The 20,806-nt window shown below is 42.4% G+C and overlaps 1 protein-coding gene across 2 annotated transcripts in view; it reads left to right on the top strand.

Annotated features, from left to right (window-relative positions):
- The window catches only part of myom3 (myomesin 3), a 109,652-nt gene that overhangs the window by 54,702 nt on the left and 34,144 nt on the right, over positions 1-20,806 (top strand). For both annotated transcript variants that reach the window (XM_043717220.2, XM_043717219.2), the window contains exons 17-24: positions 5,989-6,176; positions 8,734-8,860; positions 10,563-10,741; positions 13,691-13,805; positions 15,208-15,364; positions 16,016-16,122; positions 16,209-16,253; positions 18,360-18,496. In XM_043717220.2, the coding sequence (XP_043573155.2) occupies positions 5,989-6,176; positions 8,734-8,860; positions 10,563-10,741; positions 13,691-13,805; positions 15,208-15,364; positions 16,016-16,122; positions 16,209-16,253; positions 18,360-18,496 (1,055 nt within the window). The remainder of the gene's footprint in view (positions 1-5,988; positions 6,177-8,733; positions 8,861-10,562; positions 10,742-13,690; positions 13,806-15,207; positions 15,365-16,015; positions 16,123-16,208; positions 16,254-18,359; positions 18,497-20,806) is intronic.

The following is a 20,806-nucleotide window of genomic DNA, read 5'->3' as shown; positions in this document are numbered from 1 at the left end:
TAATTTCTGGGTCAGTAGATTGTGAAGGAGCAAAAATGACTTTTAATAGAGTGATTTGTACTTCTTGTCGGATGTGGGAGTTTAAAAAGTTTAAGGGTTACAGCGGATTATATCTGCAATAAATGCTGTTGGCTGCGAATCTTATCAGATCGAATGAATCAGTTGGAGAGACAGTAAGAAGCGATGAGGAATTTGCAACAGTGTGATGGATGGCAGTTATAGGAAGGGGGGGGGGAAGTCTCAGATAAGTCACATAGATGGGTTAACTGCAGGAAGGGTAAGAGAGGTAGGCACCTAGCGCAGGAGTCTTTTATGGATATACCCGTTTGAAACAGGTATGCTGCTATGTTGGGGTGATGGATTCTCAGGGGAACGTAGCACGAACAGCCAGGTTTCTGGTATTGAGACTGGCTCTAATGCAACGAGGGGTATGTCGGGTTCCAAGAGATCAATTGTGTTAGGGGATTCTCTAGTCCGAGGTGCAGACAGATATTTCTATGGCCAGCAGCGAAAAATCAGAATGGTGTGTTGCTTCCCTGAACCCAGGATCAAGGATGTCTCAGAGAGGGTGCAGCAAGGGGGGTCAGCAAGAGGTCATTGTCCACATTGGAACCAAGGGCATAGGAAGGGAAAAGGTTGAGATTCTGAAGGGAGATTACAGAGAGTTAGGCAGAAATTTAAAAAGGAGGTCCTCAAGTGTAGTAATATCAACTCCCGATGCTATGAGCTAGTGAGGGCAGGAATAGGAGGATAGAGCAGATGAATGCATGGCTGAGGAGCTGGTGTATGGGAGAAGAATTCACATTTTTGGATCATTGGAATCTCTTTTGGGGGAGAAATGACCTGTGCAAGAAGGATGGATTGCACCTAAATTGGAAGGGGACTAATATACTGGCAGGGAAATTTGCTAGAGCTGCTCGGGAGGATTTAAACTAGTAAGGTGGGGGGGGGGACCCAGGGAGATAGTGAGGAAAGAGATCAATCTGATACTGGTACAGTTGAGAACAGAAGCAAGTCAGGGCAGGCAGGGACAAGATAAGACTAATAAATTAAACTGCATTTATTTCAATGCAAGGGGCCTAACAGGGAACGCAGATGAACTCCGGGCATGGTTAGGAACGTGGGACTGGGATATCATAGCAATTACAAAAACATGGCTCAGGGATGGGCAAGACTGGCAGCTTAATGTTCCCGGATACAAATGCTACAGGAAGGATAGAAAGGGAGGCAAGAGAGGAGAGGGGTTGGCATTTTTGATAAGGGATGGCATTACAGCTGTGCTGAGGGAGGATATTCCCTGAAATACATCCAGGGAAGTTATTTGGGTGGAACTGAGAAATAAGAAAGGGATGATAACCTTATTGAGATTGTATTAAAAAAACCCCTAATAGTCAGAGGGAAATGGAGAAACAAACTTGTAAGGAGGTCTCAGCTATCTGTAATAGGGTGGTTATGGTCGGGGAATTTAACTTTCCAAACATAGACTGGGACTGCCATAGTGTTAAAGGTTTAGATGGAGAGGAATTTCTTTGTGTGTACAAGACAATTTTCTGATTCAGTACGTGGATGTACCTACTAGAGAAGGTGCAAAACTTGACCTTACTCTTGGGAAATAAGGCAGGGCAGGTGACTGAGGTGTCAGTGGGGGAGCACTTTGGGACCAGCGACCATAATTCAATTCGTTTTAAAATTGTGATGGAAAAGGATAGACCAGATCTAAAAGTTGAACTTCTAAATTGGAGAAAGGCCAATTTTGACGGTATTAGGCAAGAACTTTCGAAAGCTGATTGGAGGCAGGTAAAGAGACGGCTGGAAAATGGGAACTCTTCAGAAATGAGATAACAAGAATCCAGAGAAAGTATATTCCTGTCGGGGTGAAAGGGAAGGCTGGTAGGTATAGGGAATGCTGGATGACTAAAGAAATTGAGGGTTTGGTTAAGAAAAAGAAGGAAGCATATTCAGATATAGACAGGATAGATCGAGTGAATCCTTAGAGTATAAAGGATGTAGGAGTATATTTAAGAGGGAAATCAGGAGGGCAAAACGGGGACATGAGATAGCTTTGGCAAATAGAATTAAGGAGAATCCAAAAGGTTTTTACAAATATATTAAGGACAAAAGGGTAACTAGGGAGAGAATAGGGCCCCTCAAAGATCGGCAAGGTGGTCTTTGTGTGGAGCCACAGAAAATGGGGGAGATACTAAATGAATATTTTGCATCAGTATTTAATGTGGAAAAGGATATGGAAGATATAGATTGTAGGGAAATAGATGGTGACATCTTGCAAAATGTCCAGATGATAGAGGGGGAAGTGATGGATGGCTTGAAACGGGTAAAGGTGGATAAATCCCCAAGATTTGATCAGGTGTACCCTAGAACTCTATGGGAACCTAGAGAAGTGATTGCTGGGCCTCTTGCTGAGATATTTGTATCATCGATAGTCACAGGTGAGGTGCCGGAAGACTGGAGGTTGGCTAATGTGATGCCACTGTTTAAGAAGGGCGGTAAGGACAAGCCAGGGAACTATAGACCGGTGAGCCTGACGTCGGTGGTGGGCAAGTTGTTGGAGGGAATCCTGAGGGACAGGATGTACATTTATTTGGAAAGGCAAGGACTGATCAGGGACAGTCAACATGGCTTTGTGTGTGGGAAATCATGTCTCACAAACTTGATTGAGTTTTTTGAGGAAGTAACAGAGGATTGAGGGCAGAGCAGTAGATGTGATCTATATGGACTTCAGTAAGGCGTTCGATTTGGTTCCCCATGGGAGATGATTAGCAAGGTTAGATCTCATGGAATACAGGGAGAACTAGCCATTTGGATACAGAACTGGCTCAAAGATAGAAGACAGAGGGTGATGGTGGAGGGTTGTTTTTCAGACTGGAGGCCTGTGACCAGTGGTGTGCCACAAGGATCAGTGCTGGGCCCTCTACTTTTTGTCATTTACATAAATGATTTGGATGCGAGCATAAGAGGTACAGTTAGTAAGTTTGCAGATGACACCAAAATCGGAGGTGTAGTGGACAGCGAAGAGGGTTACCTCAGATTACAACAGGATCTTGATCAGATGGGCCAATGAGCTGAGAAGTGGCAGATGGAGTTTAATTTAGATAAATGCGAGGTGCTACGTTTTGGGAAAGCAAATCTTAACAGGACTAATACACTTAATGGTAAGGTCCTAGAGAGTGTTGCTGAACAAAGAGACCTTGGAGTGCAGGTTCATAGCTCCTTGAAAGTGGAGTCGCAGGTAGATAGGATAGTGAAAGAGGCATTTGGTATGCTTTCCTTTATTGGTCAGAGTATTGAGTACAGGGGTTGAGAGGTCATGTTGCGGCTTTACAGGACATTGGTTTGGCCACAGTTGATATATTGTGTGCAATTCTGGTCTCCTTCCTATTGTTGAAAAATGTAGTGCTGGAAAAACACAGCAGGCCAGGCAGCATCCAAGGAGCAGGAGAATCGACATTTTGGGCATAAGCCCTTCAGGAATTCCTGAAGAAGGGTTTATGCCCGAAATGTCAATTCTCCTGCTTCTCGGATGCTGCCTGGCCTGCTGTGTTTTTCCAGCACCATATTTTTCAACTCAGGTACTCCAGCATCTGCAGTCCTCACTTTCTCCTTCCTATTGGAAAGATGTTGTGAAACTTGAAAGGGTTCAGAAAAGATTTACAAGGATATTGCCAGGGTTGGAGGATTTGAGCTATAGGGAGAGGCTGAACAGACTGGGGCTGTTTTCCCTGGAGCATCGGAGGCTGAGGGGTGACCTTGTAGAGGTTTGCAAAATTATGAGGGGCATGGCTCGGGTAAATAGGCAAAGTCTTTTCCCTGGGATCGGGGAGTCCAGAACTAGAGGGCCTAGGTTTAAGATAAGATAGGAAAGATACAAAAGAGACCTACCGGGCAACTTATTCACACAGAGGGTGGCCGTGTATGGAATGAGCTGCCAGAGGATGTGGTGAAGATTGGTACAATTGCAACATTTAAGAGGCATCTGGATGAGTATAGGAACAGGAAGCGTTTGGAGGGATATGGGCCAGGTGCTGGCAGGTGGGACTAGATTGCATTAGGATATTTAGTCGGCATGGATGGGTTAGACCGAAGGGTCAGTTTCCAAGCTGTACATCTCTATGACTATGATTCTAAACAAATGCAAGAACAATTGGCAAGCCATTATTAAATTAGATTAGATTAGATTCCCTACAGTGTGAAAACAGGCCCTTTGGCCCAACAAGTCCACACCGACCCTCCAAAGAGCAACCGACCCAGACCCATTCCCCTACATTTACCCCTGACTAATGCACCTAACACTACAGGCCAATCACCTGACCTGCACATCTTTGGACTGTGGGAGGAAACCCATGCAGACACGGGGAGAATGTGCAAACTCCACACACAGTTGCCCGAGGCTGGAATCGAACCTGGGACCCTGGTGCTGTGAGGCAGCAGTGCTAACCACTGAGCCACCATGCTGCCCTGCCCCTGAACTACCCTGTCCCCTCTCTTAGCCCCATTGTTGAAGCAAGCCTTTGGCTTAGTGTTAGCATTCCCACCACTGAGCCAGAAGGCGTTGAGTTTGAACACCTACAACAACAATTTGTGTAGCTCCTCAAGTTTACCGGAACTTCCCAAGTCCACGTGTGATACAAAGCCACCTACGTAGAGGAGCATGGAGGAATCCTACTTGTTGTTTTGATTGTCATTGATCCCCTACTGGAGACACTCTGAGCAAGTGGAGATCGGATTGTTAGCAATAAACAAATCAAAGAAGTATGGAACAAAAACAGAAATTGCTGGAGAATCTCAGCAGGTTTGGCAGCATCTGTCGGGAGAGAAACAGGATTAACATTTCAAGTCCAGCGGCTCTTCATCAGAACTGAAAAGATGGTATTTATACTGATGATAGGGAATGGGCGGGGGAAGGGGGGTGGGGTGGGGAAAGGAGTGAGAGGAATAGATGCAGACAGTTTCCAGAGAGAGAAGCAGATAAAAGGATTGCTGATGACAAGCCAAGAGAGAGATAAATGCTGAATGGGTGCTAACAAGAAATGTGATTAATTGGAAATGCGTTAGATATGCTGGGAGCAGCCCATTACAGAACGAGACCTGGGGGTGTTGAGTGTGTAACAAACATGGAGGAAGGTGTCCATCCTCTGAAATTGTTCAACACAATGTTATGGATGGAATTAGTCAACTGCATTCAATTCTCATGCCGTCTCCTCTACATTGGTGAAACAAAATACAGATTGGGCAATCGCTTTGCGGAACATCTCCACTCTGTACGTTAAAAACTACCCCAAGCTTCCAGTTGCCTGCCACGTCATCATAACACCATGCTCCCCGCTAACCGTTCTCTGTCTGAGCCACAGTGTTTTAACAAGGCTCAATACAAGCTGGAAGAACAGCATCTCATTTCCCAGATCTTACAGCCTTCAGGACCGACCCCTGAGTTTCAAATTTGTACAGATCAAAGATTATCAGGCAACATTGTTGAGAATACAACTAAAGTAGTTTGTGCTGTTCTGAAAGCTACACTACAGGATAAATAAGAATTATTTGAACAAGGTACAGAACAACTACTGGTTTATTAGGCAACTGGAGAATAAAATAAGAGGGTCGATTCAAAGTTCATGGGACTTTTCATTGGAAAGAAGAAGGCAAAAAGAAAATATTGTGTATTACTGTAGCTCAGAGGTGTAGAAGAGAAGTGAGGAATATTTGATTTGGTATTGAATAACTAAACTAGCAGACTTTTGAACGCAAATCATGAAGGATAGTTTCCGGTAAGGCATAGGAAAGCAAGACTTTACTGAGAAGCAGGCTGGATTTTGGTTTAGCATACCAATGGAGGTTGTAGCAGGAGCAGATTGAATAACTCCCTTGAAGAGCAACACATTGTCAGATAGAATCACTAGTACAGCAGGGAATTCCATTAGAAAGATTAATAATCTTTGCTGTGCTTCTGTCTAATGTGTTTATTTTCTTGTGAAGTTCTTCCATCAGCTCCTTATGGCCTGACACAGCTGTCCTCTGGAAAGAATGAAATGGTTATCAGTTGGAAGGAACCGAGATTTCCAATTGGACCAGAGATTTTAGGCTATTTCCTGGATTTCTGTGATGCGGTAGATGTTGAGTGGCATGAAGTTAATATTAAACCTATCAAAACAAAACTTTACAAGGTATGTTAGATATTATGAGGCTATAGGTATAACCTCAATTTATTTCATGTCCTTGTTTTGTCAAAATGAGATAAATAAACATGATGGCTGGGCATTTCTAACTAGTTTCTACACTTTTCCCAAGATAGTGATTTCAATAAAATGGATTAACATTAACAGCAATATTAAATGAGAAGTGAAATGTGATTGGTCCAGGGAAATGCACCAACTAAACATGCATTTAAACACTTGAATGCATGTGGTTTGTTCCTCATCAAGGAGTGAAACCCTTCCTTCAGCTTCGCAAAGGCCTCCTGTCGTATGATGCAGTGATAACCCACACCACGAAATGGTGAAATGGGGAGTTTACTAAAAGAGATAAAGTTTCTAAACTCTGCTCAGAAACCTGGGGCCGGGGCAAAGCTAAGTTCAGACATTTTCAAACTAAGATGGACAGAGTGGTCACAAGGACTTCTGTAAAACAGATTGAGTGGGAAATACTGGGACAATCCTTCATTGTATGTTATCTGTATAGACCAGAATGATGAAAAGGGTAATGAATTGATGGAGGAATATGTAATGATGTAATAAAGATCAGCTCCATGATTCTTTACTTCTTTGCATACCTAGTTAAAATTGAAGAGTAATGCTATCAACCTTAAAATTAAAAATGACTTCAGTTTGAACAGTCTTCATTCCAGAGTAATTGCCTGAATTTGTACCACAGAATAATGAACTCACCATTTGGATACAGAACTGACTCAAAGGTAGAAGACAGAGGATGGTGGTAGAGGGTTGTTTTTCAGACTGGTGGTCAGTGGAGTGCCACAAGGATCGGTGCTGGGTCCACTACTTTTCATCATTTATATAAATGATTTGGATGTGAGCATAAGAGGTATAGTTAGTAAGTTTGCAGATGACACCAAAATTGGAGGTGTAGTGGACAGCGAAGAGGGTTACCTCAGATTTCAACGGGATCTTGACCAGATGGGCCAATGGGCTGAGAAGTGGCAGATGGAGTTTAATTTAGATAAATGTGAGGTGTTGCATTTTGGGAAAGCAAATCTTAGCAGGACTTATACACTTAATGGTAAGGTCCTAGGGAGTGTTGTTGAACAAAGACCTTGGAGTGCAGGTTCATAGCTCCTTGAAAGTGGAGTTGCAGGTAGATAGGATAGGGAAGAAGGCGTTTGGTATGCTTTCCTTTATTGGTCGGAGTATTGAGTCCAGGAGTTGAGGTCATGTTGCGTCTATACAGGGCATTGGTTAGGCCACTGTTGGAATATGCGGGCAATTCCTGTTTAGATTGAGTTGGGATATCTGGTCAGCATGGACGGGTTGGTCTGAAGGGTTTGTTTCCATGCTGTACATCTCTGACTCGCTGACTCTATAACACTTGATAAAAACTGTTCTGGGGAAGGATCTCCAAAGCCAAAACATTTACTCTGATTTCTCTTCACAGATGCTGCCAGACCTGCTGAGATTATCAACAAAAATAGAAATTGTTGGAAAAGATCAGCATGTCTGGCAACATCTGTGAAGAGAAATCAGAGTAAATGTTTTGGGTCCGATGACCCTTAGTCAGAACTGATGGCAGCTAGGAAAATGTCAATTTATATGCAGAAGGTAGGCTGGTGGGTGTGGGGATATTTGGGAGTAAGCAATAGGTGAGGATAGAGCCCAAAGAGAGAGAGAAAAACAGTTGGACAGACAAAGGAGCGAATCAACTAGGCAAAAGTGAGGACTGCAGATGCTGGAAACCAGAGTTTAGATCAGAATGGTGCTGGAAAAGCACAGCAGGTCAGGCAGCATCCAAGGATCAGGAGAGTCGATGTTTCAGGCAAACGCCCTTCATCAGGAATAGAGAAGTTCGGTTCCAAACTGTGTTGGGTTGAATGTAGTCCGGAGTCCATGTGGGATCAGTTGATTACTGAGGCAGGCACTGAGAAATGTGGCTGTGGTACAAGTCTGTTTCAGTACATGGTTGAAGAGTTTCAGGGTAGAGGAGATGACCTGGGGGTTGCAGTGTGAGAGAGAGACTCACTGAGATTCTTGTAGAGAGAGGAGGAGAGCTTCTTCAAGGTAGGCATCCTTGCAAGAGACTTCGCAGTAAATTTAAAAGCAACTAGGCAAAAGTGAGGACTGCAGATGCCGGAAACCAGAATTTAGGTCAGAGTGGCGCTGGAAAAGCACAGCAGGTCAGGCAGCATCCGAGGAGCAGGAAAATCGACGTTTCGGGCAAAAGTCCTTCATCAGGAATAGATGATGATGAAGGGCTTTTGTCTGAAATGTCGATTTTCCTGCTCCTCGGATGCTTCCTGACCTGCTGTGCTTTTCCAGCACCACTCTGATCTAAACCCCAGACAAAGGAATGGCTGAGTGGGTGAACAGCTGTTAATGGAGATTGTTAGTGACTGACAATAGGTAGTGTGTAATGGCAGACTATCTGATAGCAAGGCCTGGTGTATGTGGCAGGGGGCTAGGGAAATGGGGAGTTCAGGCCCTAAAATTATTGAACTTGATATTGAGCACTGCAGCATGCCTGTGAGATTAACATTTGATATTCTCTCCTCTGAAGATCCAAAACTTAACAGAAGGTTCTTTTTATCAATTCCGTGCCTTTGCAATGAACTGGGCTGGTGTTGGGCAACCATCTGAAGCCAGTGACCAATTTAAATGTGAAGAGTGGACTATGCCAGAGCCTGGTGAGTTGCTGTCTCTCTTTTTAAGCTAAACTTCAAAAAATAGAATGCTGATGCAATAAGTAGCCCAGAAAGCTCTGCCCCATATTGTACTCACCACCCTGTCAGCTGGTCTTCGATAGTTACAGCATCAGAAGCAATGAACAAGTTCAGATCATTAATTAGCATTGATATTAATCCTGCATTGATTCATACACTTCACAAAGAAGTGAGTGAAGATAAGAAAAATAATGTAAGATTATTTCAGCAGTATTTTAATACTATTTCAATAATCCTTAATTATTTAAGGAGGCTGTTCCAAGAAAGTTCACTTGGATGGTCCCATTGTGGGAGGTTTGACTTGTGAGCTAAGGTTAAACAGGTTGGGATTCTACTCACTTGAGTTTAGAAGGATGAGAGGTGATCCCATTGAAACATGCAGGATTCTGAAAGGGGCTTAACAGGGTAAATGGTGAGAGGAGGTTTCCCCTCCTGGGAGAGCTTAGAACTGGGGATACAGTCTCAGAATGAAGGGGCACCAGTTTAAGACTGAGATGAGGAGGAATTTCTTCTCTGAGGACCATGAGTCTTTGGAATTCCTTTCCAAAGAGAGCTGTGAGGGCAGAGACCTTGTGTATATTTAAAGCCATTATAGATAGATTCATGTTGAGTAGGGCAATGAAGAGTTATGAGGAAAGTCAGAAAAGTGAAACTGAGAAATGTTGGATGAACTATGATCCTATCAAGACTCCAATTCCTATTACTTATGGTTTTATTGTTTTATCACTTCATACTTTATCCTAAGTGCAATCTAATTAGACATGTACTCACTTTTCCCTTTAGTGCTCCCTAATGCATGTTGAAGTCTAGAATAGACCGTGACGAAAGCTAATGGCATGCCCTCCTTCAAGCGACAGGATTTAAGTATCCGAGTAAGAAAGTCCAATTGCAGTTATACAGGGCCTTGGTGATGCCACACCTTGGGTATTGTGTGCAGTTTTGGTCTCCCAGTCTGAGGAAGGACATTCCTGCTATTGACGGAGCCCAGCGGAGGTTCACCAGACTGATTCCTGGGATGGCAGGACTGACATATGAGGAAAGATTGGATCGACTGGGCTTATACTCACTGGAATTTGGAAGAATGAGGGGGAGATCTCGCAGAAACATATAAAATTCTGATGGAACTGGTCAGGCTAGATATGGGAATAATGTTCCCAATGTTGGAGAAGTCCAGAACTTGGAGTCACTCGGAGTCTGAGAATAAGGGGTAAGCCATTCAGGATTGAGATGAGGAAAAATTTCTTCACTCAGAGTTGTGAACCTGTGGAATTCTCTCCAGCGGGAAGCTGATGGGACCAGTTCATTAGATACGTTCAAGAGGGACCTGGATGTGGCCCTTGTGGTTAAAGGAATCAAAGAGTATGGGGAGAGGGTGGGGATGGAATTCTGAGATTGCATGATCAACCATGATTGTATTAAATGGTAATGCAGGCTTGAAGGGCCAAATGGCCTATTCCTGTACCTGTTTCCTATGTTTCTACATTTCTATATCCAGCACTGTTACATGTGAGACCCTTGGTTAAATTTACATGAATGATATAAAATGAATGTGGTTTATCAAAGTGGAAGCCCCTCTTCTTCTTGCCCGAGTTGCACATGCCATCCTGTTTGTGATTGTTAAATTGCTTTTGAAAGTTCAAAGTGAGTTTGCAGCTTGTTTCCACAGGGCCACCTTTCGATGTGGTATTTGCTGAAGTACGCAGCTCCTCGCTTGTGCTTCTGTGGCAGCCTCCAGTATACACAGGGGCAGGCCCTGTCACTGGCTACATTGTGCAGATGTGTGAAGCTGATTCAGAAGAGTGGAAAACCTTAAATAAAGAGCCAACGCCGAAAACACACATGAGGGTTGGTAAATGATCTTCTGAGTCTGTTCCTTATTAAACAGAGGGACTTGTCAGCGCCACAGTGTTACTCCAGCAATGTGAATGAGATGAATCTGGTGCCATTTTCTGTTCAAGAGACTCCATGACATTCACAGGATTTTAACCTCAGCAATTCCATGGGATGTTAAGATGTCAGTCTCATCAACCCCATCAGTGTGGTGAAAAGAGAAGGTCAGGTGATTTTCCCTGTGGTAGAATAGAGAGACTCAGATAACACTTGGGATATTGTGTTCAGTTCTGGTTACCTCATTACAGAAAGGATGTGGAAGCTTTACGCAGGGTACAGAGGAGATTTACCAGGATGCCGCCTGGACTGGAGAGCAAGTCTTATGAAGAAAGGTTGGGGGAGCTAGAGCTTTTCTCATTGGAGTGAAGAAGGGTGAGAGCAACTTGATAGAAGTGTACAAGATGATGAGAGGCATAGATAGAGTGGATAGCCAAAGAGCTTTTCCCAGGGTGGATATGGCTATCATGAGGGGGCATAATTTTCAAGTAATTGGAGAAAGGGTTAGGGGAGATATCAGAGCTAGGCTCTTTACACAGAGTGCTGGGTGTGTGGAATGCACTGCCAGCGGTGGGAGTAGAGTCAGAGACATTAGGGACATTTATGTGACTCTTGGATAAGCACACCTTGGATAAGCACTAACCTACACACCTTTCATTGTACTATCTTCCGTCTGATCTTAGAGGAGGATAAAAGGCCAGCACAACATCAAGGGCCAAAGGTGCCTGTACTGTGCTGTACTGTTCTATGTTCTAACTCATTCTCAGAACGGTGTCTCACACACTGTTGCACGTACTGTCACACGCAATGTTAACTGTTGGTTGAATGCCAAAGCAGAGACTGAGGAACAGGAAGTCTTCTGTTAATAAGTTTCACTAACATTAATGCAACATAAATCAGTGTTTTTGAAAAATGTTGATGAGAAAAATTAACTGCCCTCTTACTCAGGAAAAGATTATGGTGCACAGCTATGCAGGAAAGGAATAATAAATATGTAAAGTCGGGGGAGGAATGGAAGCCCCAAAGTATTCAGGACTCATATAACTTGTCCGATTTGTAAGGACAATAAATTGAGTCAATTTGGGGACGCTGTTTCTGTTGGCTGATGAGTCTAGGTCCAGGAGGCAGAATTCAGGTGTGAGACCCAGATCGGGAGTAAAGTTAGGAGACATTTCTTCTCAGAAAGGGAAGTGAATGTTTGGAATTTTCTTTCACAAATGACCATTGATGTTTGATCAATAGTTTAATTTAAATCTGAGACTGATCATTTTCTTACTGTCTGGTGGTATTAAGGGACATTGGGCAGAGCTGGTAAAGGGAGTTTGGTCGCTCATCTATGGGGTTCATGTTGAATGGTGATGCAATAAGTTTAAGTAGATCAATGTCTCCTGGCCTGCCTGGGTTGCTTTAAGATTATACAAGATGACATCACAAAGCTTCTAACTCACCATTTCAGGATTGTGACCAACTTTTTATATCTGTTAATTTTTCACGTGAACAGGTTCCTTGTGACTTTGGTGAGCATTTTAAAGAGTATCCCACCTTCCCAACGTCAGCCTGGTCTCCTGCTGCTAATTAGGATTCATTCACTTTCACTGAATCGAATCTGCTGCTTTTGGCAGCATTTCAGACAACGGAGAGAATTTGACTATAGTGGAGAGTTGGCTAAGAAGGTCACTGTTTCACTTCCAGAGGAGTGGAACAGGCAAACAGCTTGGAGTAACATCTGATTTGACTGTATGCAGTCTGTGCCCTGGTCACTGAGTATGTTAAGGAGGAAATTAGCCAGGAGGGAAACCTGAGGGAGAATATGATCTACTTACGAGACATAATCCTCATCCACAAGCCTCCAGTCTAAGCAAGGACTGACAGGTCTAGATGCAATTACAGCATAAAAATGAAAAGACTAATTTACTGCATTTCCAGTTTTAAAGTCTAATATTATTTCTTTGCAAGTGTGCACTTGAGCTTAGTAGTAAAGATAAATATGACAGCTGCTTTGGAATTTGGAATACTCAGTTCTAAGACCTTCAGAGCAGGTTTTTCTGCATGCTGAGATTTTATATGTCACTGTCAAGTACTCTGCTTCATTTTAGCTTTGGGGCTGATTACTTCTGTGTCAGTTATTCTGTCATAAATTTTCACAAAAAAAAACAATTCTTCTGATTGTGCTGGGATTGCAGCAATATCACAAATGAAATATGTTTTGCAATCCCTTTTTAAATATATTTTAAACCTCGTTTCCAGCTGATTTTGCAGCAGCTGTCCAGTGACTGAGCTTTGATATGGGCAGTTGGTTAGCTCAGTTAACTGGGCAGCTGCTTTGTGATGCTGCCTGACACCAGTGTAGGCTAACTTCCAGCCCTACCTGAGGGTCCCACATTCTCAATGTTAGCCCTTGTCTGAGGAGTGCTGGCTCACAGGTTGAACTTAAAACTGGTCATTTTTCTCTCTCTAATGAACGAACAGTACCATAGGACTTTGCAGACTTGTATAGGGGGGAGTATGATAGACCTCCCAGGAACCCTGGATCTGTGCAGAAAGGATAATGTAGGTCACTCCAAGGAAGTGAGCCTTCAAACCTTTTCCATATTTCAATTCAACCAAAGCAGTTCTGACACCTATCCTACTTTGCCCACACCCTTAACTTGATCAACAAAAACTACCAGCCACAAATTTTAAAATTAATAATCAGATCTCACAATGATTGCCAAAGCCAGAAGTGAGTTACAAACTTGTACCCTCTTTGTGTGTTTCCTAATTTCACCTCTGACTGTTCTGGCTGAAAATTGGAGATGATGACCTAGAGTCCAAGACTCCTCAGCAGTTGAAATAGTTTTCCCCAATCCACCAGTGGATGTAAAGTGCAATTTATGTGACCCACATGTTTGTATTCGATTTTATCAGATTTCTGACTTGAAAGAAGGCCAAACCTATACCTTCCGTGTGTTGGCATTAAATTCAGCTGGAATTGGATTACCCTCATTGCCATCTGACCCTGTTCTTACAGAAACTAGACCAGGTACAGTGTCTTTCTGAATATCCAGAGAAACTAATTTCCGTTGAAGCTTGTTCTGTTAACCAAGATGCAAAGCTGTTGATTTCTCCAACATTGGTTGTTGTGCCTTTGGCTGCTGGCTCTGAAACTGCCTTCCTAAATTTCACTGACTCTCTGTTTCACTTTCCTCCTTTAAGATGCTCCTTGAGACCTGTCTCTTTGATCAAGTTTCCAGTCGCCTCCTGTGATGTATTCTACATGACTTAGTGTCATATAATGCTCCAATGAAATGCTTTAGGACATTTTATTACATTAATAGTTTTATATAAATATAAGTTGTTGTTGCTAAACTGAGGCCTTGCCTGCCCTTTTAAGTGAATATAATTGATCCAATGGTGCTGTTGTAAAAAGCCCTGTGGAGTTCTTCCTTGTGTCATAGAGCTACAATGTCATAGATTCATACAGCATGGAAACAGACCCTTTGTTGCAACTAGTCCACGTCGGCCATGTTCCCAAACCAAATTAGTCCCACTTCCCTGTACTTGGCCAATGTCCCTACAAATCTTCCCTCTTCATGTACTTGTCCAAAAGTCTTTTAAACTATGTAATTGTGCCTGTATCCACCATGTTCTCTGGCAGTTTATTCCATGCTGTGGAAAAACATTGTCTCTCAGGTCCTTTTCAAATCTTTTTCCTCTCACCTTAAAAATGTGCCTCCTAGTTTTGAACTCTCTTACCGTAGAGAAAAGACCTTTGCTGTTCACCCTATCTATGCTCCTCACGATTTTATAAACTTTTACAAGGTCACCCCTCAATCACCTATGCTCCAGTGAACAAAGTCCCAGCCTATCCAGCCTGTTTTTAATAACTCAAACCTGGCAACATCCTGGCAAATCTTTTCTGAACCTTCTTGAGTTTAATTATATTAATCCCTCAATCAACACCACAACATCGGATTATCTTGACATTATCACCATATGGGATGGGATCTTGATGTACACAAATTGGTTATTGCATTTCCTACATTATGACAGTGAATACACTTCAAAAGTACATCATTAGCTGTAAAGTGCTACTTGATGTCCTGTAGCAAGGTACTACGCAAATGCAAACTTTTCTTTCAATTGGGATTACTCTCCTAAAGTTTTCAGGAAAACTATCATGAGAATTTTAGCATTTATTCATTTGGAATAAAAACAATTGGTATTCTGAGCCACATAATTGAAAGATTGTTGCAACCCTGTGTAGCCAGCTTGTTACTGGAACAAGGCTAGTATTAATCCACATATTTACAAGAATAACACGCCAGGCTAAATTGTAAGTCACCATGTAATACACTTTTATTTGCTATTGATGAAATTTAATAAATGAATCAGTGGAACTTGTGTATAAACATGAAATGAGGCAGATCTGTTAACTTCCACAGGCACCACAGAGATTGATGTCGGTGTCGATGAAGATGGGAATATTTTCCTGGCTTTGCAGACCCCTGAGGCTGTTGATACATCAAAGTTTATTTGGTGCAAGGATTATGAAGAAATATCAAGCCCTGAGAGAGTGCTGATTGAAACAACTGGAGACACGTAAGAATCTGGAACATTCTGGAATTTCAGTCTCAAAACGAGCAACAAGATAGATCCCGATTTGCAATGCAGCAATTACATGGCTCTCATTATTACCACAGCCTTGACCTCAGATCACCCGGTGGGGGATGGATACTTGAATGGGTGATAAATTATGTCTGCTCTATTCTCAATCCAGGATTAGAAAATTTTACTAAAAAATGCTAATGATGATAATTCTCACATTTTGGCAAACTGAAAAGGAAATCTTAAGTTCCAATAGTTTTATTTTCCACTTTGCAATCACCTCCTCCTTTAATTATCCATTTTCAACTTCCTCATGTTTGCAGCATTCATGTTAAAGTGTGAACATTCCTTTTGGTTTAAAATAATTTTTTGCACAAGAAAAGAAAACAAAATGATGAGGAAAGAAAAATGGGGATTAAGTTTTGAAATTATTTCCCAGCGTTGTCTGGATCACTGGGTAATGGTCCCTATACTCAGAATAAAAACGTTTGTTAGAAGTGTCTAAGTCCCATTCATTTACTGTCCCAATGAGAAGAAATTCAAAGGGAAAACTTGGTTTAAATCTCGCACTTAAAAGAGAAAATTGTCTTAACAGACTGCCTTACAGTGATGGTGAGAAATGTGAACTGAAATCTCTTTTTCTAGATCTAAACTGATCTTGATTGATCCTTCAGAAGAGGATTTGGGTATTTACTCTGTCATTGTAACCGGAACTGATGGAGTTTCATCTAGTCATACTCTAACAGATGAAGGTAAACTATTATCTCCAATCTTATGAAAAACAAGCTAACCTACCTTAATATTTTTAGGTGTAAGGATTTAAAACTTTTTTTTGCAGAGTTGCAGAATCTAAAGAAACTGAGCCATCAAAAAAGAAACCCGTGTAAGTTTTTTTCTGTTGTTATAAGGTTTCTCTTATGTTGTTGAAAATTGTAAGTAATATCATCATTCCTGTAATGTGCTGCTGTTTGAGGGTTACTCATCATCATTTATACAACAATAGTACTTAAAGGTAAGATCCAAGAACTACCTCAGCCAGCACAGGCATTGAACCTGCGCAATTGGCTTCATTAGGCACCACACTCCAGCCGTCCATCTAACCTCCTTGGCATTAGAGTTCTTAAAGCTTGACCTACACTGAAGCTCCAATGCAGGACAGAAGGAGTGCTACATTGTTAGAATTGTTGAATAAGGTGTAAAACTGCCCTCTCAGGTGGACCCCATAAAGGACCTCATGGCAATATCTTAAAGATGAGCCTGGGAGTTTGCCCCTGTGTCTGGACAAGTGTCCACCCCTCAGTCAACATCAGAATGTTCATGTCTGACCTGTCCAGCACACCCAGGTCTCATGTGCTCCAGAATCAGTCCCAATGACCCAAGGGTCTGAAATCTTCCCTCTAGCCATTGGAAGTAATCTGGAGAATACTATTTTTGAGGTCCAGCTTACTAATTTTCTCCCTAATTCTCAATCTTCTGACTGCAGAACCTCAGCCCTATTTCACAACCACTGACAGTTCATCCTCTGCCTTCAGGACACTCCACAGTCGCTCAGTGACATGCTTTACTTGGCATAAGGGAACAAATACACTAGCCTAGAGTCACGTCTGCAGCTGCAGGCCCACTAATCTATTTCCCTAACGATTGAAACTTTTATCGCAATGACTCTTCCAGATTTCTTTGTAGCTCCTTGTGCAGCTGAACATCTCATGGAGTCATGCCCTTCCCTAATTAACCATCCCTTTCCTCAGTGTTCTGAACTGATTATTGTTTGGAGAGTCCATGCATTCAGTATCTTCTGTACCATTTGCCTGATCTTTCTCAACTGTCTGGTATTCAGCTGTCCCTCACTTCCTGTACTCTCTTAAGTTACACAGTCACCTCCATAACCATCCACATAGCTCTCAGCTTCCCAAAGCCCTTCATAGGGTCAACCACTGCTCACCGTTTTAACACTGGACCTCAGGCTGCTGATTTCCAATTGGCTATCCAGGGGTCGGAAAGCATCCTGGAGTTCCCACATTGCACAGATGTGAGTTCTTGGGACTGGAGCTACCCTGTCCTTCCTTTGTGTATCAGTTGACCTTGATAATTATCCTGAAAAAGTGCTTTCTCCATGGGAATGCTTCCACCGATCAGAGAACACTTGCCAACATATCAACACTCTCTTTGATACGGTATAAAAAGTTTCCCAACTTTACTTTGGCACTTCTTGCAAATTGTCCTGTTTAGTACAACACAGAAAGCTTCAGTTAAATGTGTCTTTGTTCAGCAATACAGCTGAAGTAATGTAACAGAGACCTGCTCTTTCTAGTTTAGGGACAAAGGAAGCAAAACTCATCAATTGCTGGAGATTGATAAACTGGTAGAAGACGAAGCATACCTTCCACCCATTCACCTCCTTCCCTAATTCACCCCTTTAACACATTCACCTCCTTCCCTAATTCACCCCTTTAACACATTCACCTCCTTCCCTAATTCACCCCTTTAACACATTCACCTCCTTCCCTAATTCTCCCCTTTAACACATTCACCTCTTTCCTCATTTAGCCCTTTAACACATTCACTCCTTTAATACATTTACCTCTTTCCCCGTTCACCCCTTCCCCCCCCCCCTCCATTCACTCCTTCTCCCTCATGCACCTCTCTCTCCCATTGACCTCTGTTCCCCTCCCTGTTCACCTCCTTTCTCCTATGCATCAAGTTCCCACATTTCCACACCCCACTCAGGTCTTACTCAGGTTTAGCCTCCTAAAAATAATAAATGGTGTGCTCCTGTTATTGTATTCTGAGCAGCATCACAGGAGCTCTGCTAGAAATAGACATGAGGATGCAACAGTGTTGGACAAACAATGTAATGGCCTGACAGCTGATCTACAATAGATGGGGACATCATTATTGCCAGTAACCAAGCCCATGGTGGAAATATCATTGATATGTGATCTAAATGTAAAAGCTGTTAACACAGTTGGCTGGTTTGTGTTATTGTCAGTAATTAAGGTGAAATCGAATTGGGCCATTGAGCATCTGGAGAAGGGTGCTGTTCGTCTCTGGTTGCAGGTTGAGAGTTTATCACCAGCTGCACAGTTACGGTTCATCTTTAATGAGAAGGAAGTTTCAAGCACTCCGGTAAGTTTTGTTTCATAGTTTCAATCCACAATATTTTACTTGTAATTTCATTTTCCTGTGACTTTTCACTCTTAGCTCTGATAAATCATTATTTTATAAGCAAATTCCCACCTTTACCTGCAATACTTCATTTAAATATTTCACTAAGATATACTTTGATATAGCTTTAATAATTAAAAACAGTCACCTTCTTTCGTATTAAATACTTATTCATGTTACTGTCAATTGTTGAAGAATTGTTCCTGGAAATGTTGACACTTATGATCTCCAAGTTGCCTTTGCAGGGATGTCATCCCAACACCAACAACTTGCATTGAATGCACCAAAATGTATTTTCACCTGTCATTTCCCAACCCGTTTGAATTAAACTCTCAGGGGGTTTTTCATTTCCAGCATGAGAGCCATTAAAGCTCTCCAGATGCTGGACTGAATTTTCCAGGCAGACATGGTCCATGGCTTAATCAACCACTCCACTAGTAACGTTACCTTCCGGCAAGATGGATGGGTTTGGATTCACTGCTCCTTATCTCCCTCTCGCTTGAGACTGACTGGGTCGACTCTGCAACTTGAGGCTCACTAGTGCTCACTGTCAGAGTCACTACTGGTCCCTGGCAGCACAGTGAGGAATGACAGCCATGAGCATTCAGAGTGCAACATACCTCCAGAACTGCAATTTAACTGTGTCAATACTCTGCATCTGTGTATCATGTTAAATACCAGAGGCTGTTTAGACAGAGTCCAGTCAGATATTTTATCAGTTAGAGTTCATTTCAGCTCACATGCCACATCTTTGACACTTATAGATATGTTTAATCCACCTGTTCATGTGTGTTTTGACACACTGCTGTAGGAGGTGGTTCTTGAAGCTAGGCCACATGGTTCAGAGGTAAGGACATTACCACTGCCCCACAAGAGCACCTCCTCCATTTATATACATCCAGTCAAGTACTTCCATTAATTAATATCGCCATCACCTATTCCTTTTGGTCCCGGCATCCCTGCCAGACCCAACTAAATGATAACACTGGAGCTCTGCCTGTAATTGCACATCATCTATTCTGATCAACTGAAAGGACTGAGTATTCTGGGAGTGAATTAATGTAGCCCTATAGAGCTACAAGCTCCCAGCTTGTTTGTAATAGCGGCTGAGAGATTGGCAATGAATCTGAGAGGCTGCTGGCCATTCCAGGAGAGCTAGCATCTCCAGAGCAGATACTGATAAAGGCATTTGGTTTGAGATAGAGAGGCAGAGAATTTAAAGGGAAAATTCCAGGGTTTAAGAAGCAGGCAGTTTAACACATTGCCAGTGGTGGGATGATACTGAATGGTCAACAGATCAGAATTGCTGGAGTGAAGACATCTTGTTAGATCTTAGGGCTGAAGGAGTTTATAAAGGTAGAGTGAAGTCATGGAGACATCAGAAATGTGGATGAGATTTTCAAATTCACGGCATTTCTTAACTGGGGGCCAATGTAGGTCAGTGAGCACAAGTTGATTCCTGAGACTAGCCTTTTTATGTTAGATTATTTCATGAATTGATTCGAATTTGTAAATTTAGCATAGAAGAGTTCAATTCCTGCTGTGTTTTGGGATCATGAGGGTGATAGTATCTGATGGTCATATTACTGGACAAGCAAGCCTGGAGCCTGGACAAGTGCTCAAAATCCCACGGCAGCTTCCAAGAAATTTAAGTTCAATTGACAAAACACATCTGGAATTTAAAAACTAGCAATAATGACCACGGGTTTGGATTCTCATTTTTAAAAAAAAAGTCACTGGATCCCTAATTTTCTTAATCAGTCATGTCTACATGACTCTTTACTGGGAAGTGACTCACCACTTCCACATGCATAGGGCAGTTAGGGATGAGCAATGAATATTGATCTAGCCACATCACATGAATGGTTTTTTTAAAGTGTTGATGGGTCAGCTGACCTCAGATGTAAATGAAGAAATTGAACTGATGTTCCTGTCATGATCATTCTGACAGCTGGATCAGGGTCAAGGACTCTCCATGTGTAAATAAAGGGTGACTTGGTGATGGGATATTGGCCTCTGCTCTTATTTCAGTTCCTTCCTAATCCTGATATCAATCCAGCAGCTGCTTCTCCCAGTGTGCAGTGGGTTTAGAGCAGAGACCGGATTGGGCCCAGCACTCTCATTTCAACATTGGTCAAGTGAAGGCTGACACATAGAACGGTAACCTCGTGAGAATCGACTTGGTTACAAGACAGAAAGGGATGTAAATTGGCAAAAATGGAAATAATTACAATCAAAAATACCAAGAGGGATTGAAGGTGTGCTGTAGAT

The sequence above is a fragment of the Chiloscyllium plagiosum genome, unplaced genomic scaffold (assembly GCF_037043375.1).
Source record: "Chiloscyllium plagiosum isolate Xiang-an unplaced genomic scaffold, Cpla_swu_hap1 HiC_scaffold_30, whole genome shotgun sequence".
Classification (NCBI taxonomy): Eukaryota; Metazoa; Chordata; class Chondrichthyes; order Orectolobiformes; family Hemiscylliidae; genus Chiloscyllium; species Chiloscyllium plagiosum.
Note: the sequence above shows the minus strand (reverse complement) of the source record. Positions and strands in the feature narration are given on the sequence as shown.